The sequence below is a fragment of the Myotis myotis genome, unplaced genomic scaffold (assembly GCF_014108235.1).
Source record: "Myotis myotis isolate mMyoMyo1 unplaced genomic scaffold, mMyoMyo1.p scaffold_m19_p_1, whole genome shotgun sequence".
Classification (NCBI taxonomy): Eukaryota; Metazoa; Chordata; class Mammalia; order Chiroptera; family Vespertilionidae; genus Myotis; species Myotis myotis.
The window spans coordinates 192,713,575-192,718,526 of NW_023416313.1; the positions used below are offsets into that span (position 1 = coordinate 192,713,575).

At 53.5% G+C, this 4,952-nt stretch overlaps 1 protein-coding gene across 1 annotated transcript; it reads right to left on the reverse strand.

The window, feature by feature from the left end:
* Nucleotides 1-644: 644 nt before the first annotated feature.
* Nucleotides 645-4,715, reverse strand: SIX1 (SIX homeobox 1). The gene is made up of 2 exons (XM_036309097.1): nucleotides 3,877-4,715; nucleotides 645-1,947 (listed from the first exon to the last, which is right to left on the reverse strand). Exons 1-2 carry the CDS (start codon nucleotides 4,434-4,436, stop codon nucleotides 1,653-1,655), a joined length of 855 nt encoding a protein of 284 aa, XP_036164990.1. The 5' UTR covers nucleotides 4,437-4,715; the 3' UTR covers nucleotides 645-1,652.
* Between the last annotated feature and the right edge of the window lie 237 nt (nucleotides 4,716-4,952).

Genomic DNA, 4,952 nt, shown 5'->3' on the forward strand with positions numbered 1-4,952 from the left:
TCTCTGGGGAACAATATTTTACAAAGCACAAGCAAGCCAATCCTGTTATCCTGAGTAGAATTTTAATAAATAATGCCACTTGTTTCACTAATTTTAAAAGCTAAATACAAAGATACATCATTTTTGCCCCAGGCAAAAATAATATGGAGCCTACCTGATGACTGCGACTTTTCTGCACACTCTCTGGCAGCACTGCAAAGAGCTCCTGTCCTGCTGCTGGTCTGCCTTCTATTTGTACAGGTTAATTCACAAAGTTCCTCTCCTTGTTCGAGTCCCCCTCCTTTTCTTTCTTTCTTTCTTTTTTTTTTTTTTTTTCCAAGCAGATAAATTATTTTACTTTCACAGTCTGGTCATCAACTTGTTAATACAAAAGAGCTGAGTTAACAAATGAATGCTGTGGAGTAGAGCTAGTGGTAAACAAAATTGCATATGTAAATAATAAAAATAAATTAATAGCTCAAAGCCAAATTCACTCTTTTTCTGTCATATAATTCACTGAGTCACCACTCTTGGTTCAGGTACCCTGCAATCCATAACCACCATTAAGTAGAAGAGCAACAAAACTATGTTGAAACAGGGGGAAGAGGGGGCAGCAATGACAGCAATACACAACTCACCTTTGAGAAACAGAATCGTACTCCTGGTGTTCTACTAAGTTTTAATTTAGACAGGTTTAGGTACAATAGAAAAGAAACCTGAAAACACATGCTGTTTTAGTAACAAATACCAGATTGCCAGATTTGTCCCATATTTGTTGCGAGCTAGAAACTAGGAACAGGGGCAACCCTTAACAGGAGAAGGATACAGATATGAACGCTTCGAGGGCATGAGAAGAAATGGCATTCAGGAGTGTTTTGTTTTGTTTCTCACATTGTTACATTTTTAAAGCTGGCCGTAAAAAAAAAAAAAAACCCAAGAAAACAAAGAACAACCAAAAAAACCTCACTAAATTTGACAAAAATAGTTGTATTACTACTAATGGTCACTTCTATCTCTAACTGCCACACGCAGAGAGCATTAAGACATTTAGGCACTTGTTTTTCCCCCTAATACTGTTATTTCATTTTAAGCTACATAAAATTGTTTAACACTAAATATGAAAAATGTAAACTTAATTTTCCCCATCAATAAAAGTTATAAGATCATATTTGTCCTTTTCACCTTAAGAATGCAACCATTTCCTCCTGGGCTAGAGGCTCTTGTTGTCACTATTTTGACTTATTTCTCTCTCTCTTTTTCATTTCCTTCTCTTCTTCCCAAAAGATTTTTCCATAAATAAATTAAAGGGAAATAATTAAAATCTAGCTGATTTGTAATTCCCATTCATTGGAAAGAAAAAAAAAAAAGAGACTACTGAAGCAGGCAGATGGGTTGCCCAGAACTAAGACTGAGTGACTGGGTGCTTTTGTTTGTTTGGGTTTTTTCTGTGTTTTTTTTCCTGATTTCTGCACTGAGAGGGGAAATGCAAAAGTGGAAAGAGCTGGAGAGAAGGAGGTGACTAAGTTTGAGATGGCTGTTGGTTTTGAGTTTTAAAAAGATATTTGTGAAAGTCCACCGTTCCATTATGCACAAAGAACCCCAGAAACAAGCTGCAAAAATGTTCCTGAATTCTATTTACAAGTGTCCCTAGTCGCTGCCCAGTCCCTCCCCACTTAGGACCCCAAGTCCACCAGACTGGAGGTGAGAGGGCCCAGCAAGGAGTCCTGGAGCTGATGCGGGTGGGCTTGCAGGCCGTGGCTGGGCTGTGAGGCCGTTAAGCCCGGGAGAGAATAGTTTGAGCTCCTGGCGTGGCCCATATTGCCCTGCAGCAGAAGGACCGAGTTCTGGTCTGGACTTTGGGGAGGTGAGAATTCTTCTTCTGAGCTGGACATGAGCGGCTTGCCCCCTTCCAGAGGAGAGAGTTGATTCTGCTTGTTGGAGGAGGAGTTATTGTTTTCGGTGTTCTCCCTAAGAAATAGAGGACAACACCATATGGTTAAAAAAAAAAAAGTGTGAGATGGAGGGAGGGGAGCTGGAAGAAGTTAAGGGCCATTGTGCCATCAGTCATAGACCCAAATGGAGGAGCCCTGCTCTCCCACCCATCCCCATGGGTCCTGGGGAAAGTTAAGAGACTGAGGAGACTGGAGAAATGGGGAGCCAGTCCCTTCCTCTTCCAGATTTAGGAAAAGCCAGAGCAGCAGGGCTTATTTGAAACACACATTATTTTAAAATGTTTGTTCAAACAACTACTTTTAAATACCTATCAACAAGCAGCCCGTTTAGAAGTCTGATCATCTTCCAACAAATGGTTGTTGGTGATGAAGAAAATTATCAAGGGATAAACAGTGCCCAATGCACACATGTTTGGGGCGAATCAAGTCAATTGTCCTGTTCCCATCCGAGAAAACAATGAAAGGCCGCCGAGTTTCCCTGCCCCTGCTGCCTAAGACACGGGACAGGTCACGCGAAGTGGTGTCCACAGCGGCCCAGTGACCCGAGCAAACACAGGGAGCACAGCCAGTCTCCAGTCTCACCAGGTAGTGGGCCCTCCGGCCTGGTTTGCAGGGCCGCCCTTTGGTAACTGAAGTCTAACTGGAACCATCCTGTCCCTGTCCCCTTGTCACTCAGTCCTTAGTTCTTCTCGCCGCCCTCTCAAACTCCCCACGGACATCCACACCGGCGCACCCGTCCCCACTGGGGAAACTTCTTGTCCCTGCAACAGCCGGCGAGCGGGTGCGGGGTGCCGGGGCGTCCGTCGGGGCGATGGGTGCCGGTCAGCTTCAAGACTTGGAAGCCCTCGGCGCTTCTGCCTTCTGAGTGCTCGCTTGTCCTGCCCACCCCGAGAGCCAACCTGTCTCCCCTCTCTCTCCCCTTCTCCTACAATCTCTCTCCCAGAAAGCCCATTTCAACTGAATGTATCCAGAGTGGGAAGCGGGGGCGACACCTTCCCCCCCACCCCCCCGGATTCATAAGCAAACAAAGGAAATCCAGCTGGCCCTGCTCTCAGGTTTCCCCCAAACGCGTCGGATTCCCGGAGCGCTCTCCCTGCGGTCGCCGCCACCCGCACGCTCTTCCGAATCTCGGTCGGAAAGGACTGCGAGCGGAGGGACGGGGCCAGGTGGCTGGGGGTGCTGGCGCGAGGCGCGGGGAGGCAGAGACAGGTGTTTAAATACTGTCTTCTGAGCTCCGAGGCGAGAGAAGCCTGCGACTGGAGACCCCTTCCTCGTCCGGGGCGGCGGCGCGCGCGAGGGGAGCCCGGGGAGGAACAATCCCTTCTGGGCTCGGGGCGCCGGGGAGCAAACGCAGCGCCACCTCTCCCAAAGCTCGCTTTTCCTGGCTTTTTGGATGACTCCTCCCTTAGCAAGGCTAGTGCGAAGGAAACGGCGACCTCTCGCCCAAAAGGCTAGCAGGAGAGCTCCAGGAAAGCGCCGGGCGGCGGTGGGGGCAGAGCAGAAGTCGCAGGCCAGCTCCATCCCTCCGGGGAGGAGGAGGAGGGAGGTTCGCCACCCTCAGCCCCGACCGAAACCCTTCCCTGGCCTTAGCAATCCGCACTTCCCTTCTAGTTGATCTAGATTCTAGAAACTCACTCTCCACCCCCCACATCTCGCCCCCACCAGTCAGGGAGGCATGAGAAACTTAGCGCCAGTATTTCTCGACACTCACACCCCAAGAAGCCCACGCGCGGGCGCTCAAATCAAACCAGTCCCCATCCCGAGCCAGCGCTCTCAGAGTTCATGAACTTTCGCTGCCGCGCTGAGGCGGCCCGGGCGCCGCCCGGCGGACGGGTTCCAGCAGGCGGGGAGGACGCGGTGGCGAGTGCCTGCGGGGGTGGGAAGGGGAGGAGGGGAATGGAAGGCATCCCGGGGTCGCCCGGGCAGCGGGAAGCACATCGCGTACCTTTCCTTGGCCTCGGCGGCCCGGTCTCTTTGCCTCCGGTTCTTAAACCAATTGCTGACCTGGGTGGTGGTGAGGCCGGTGGCCTCGGCCAGCTCCCGCTTCTCACGCGGCGAGGGGTAGGGGTTGTGCGCATACCACTCCCGCAGCACACCCCGCGACTTCTCCTTGAAGCAGTAGCTGGTCTCCTCGCCGTCCCAGATGGTGCGCGGCAGCGGGAATTTTCGGCGCACCCGATATTTGCCCACGGCACCGAGCGGCCGGCCGCGCAGCTTCTCCGCCTCCACGTAGTGCGCCTTCAACCACAGTTGCTGCAGCTTGGGGTGGTTGTGAGGCGAGAACTGGTGGCTCTCCAAGATCTTGTAGAGCTCGCGGAAGTTCCCGCGGTGGAAGGCGACCACGGCCTTGGCCTTGAGCACACTCTCGTTCTTGTGCAGGTGGTCGCAGGCGGGCAGCGACCACAGGAACCTGCCCAGGCGCTCCAGGTTCCCACCTTGCTGCAGAACCTCGCACACGCACGCCACTTGCTCCTGCGTAAAGCCGAACGACGGCAGCATCGACATGGCTGGGGCCTGCCGGGGCGCACTGCCCGGGCGCACGCGGCAGGGAACGGAGCCGAAAATGCAGGGGGCGGCGGCCGCAGGGAGGGGGGCGCGGCTGCTCCTAACCCCCTTCCTAGGCTTTCCCTGGCCGAAAAAATAAGTCGAGATTTGGGGATGGGCGAACCAAGAGAAAGAGCAGGACGAGGAGTGGAGCGCGTGCAGGACACCGAGTGGTCGGCTCGCTCCGCAGCCTTTCGGGCCCAGCTGGCTCCAGCCTTCCGCCGGGTGGATGCTGCTCGTTGCCGGGGAACTTGGTTTCTGTTCTCCCGGCAGCTGCCTTAAAGCGCGCAGCGTCCCCAGCGCGCTGATTGGCTGCGGGAGGCGCCTATCCGCGTCGGGCCAGCCCGCGCGCCGCCGGGCCAGGCCGGGAGGCCGCGCCACCCTGCGCAGGGAGGGCGAGGCTGTGGAGTGGGGGATTGGGAGTGGTGAGAGCAGAAGGACCCGGAGAGGTGGGAAGCGAGGTGGAGGGCGGGGGGA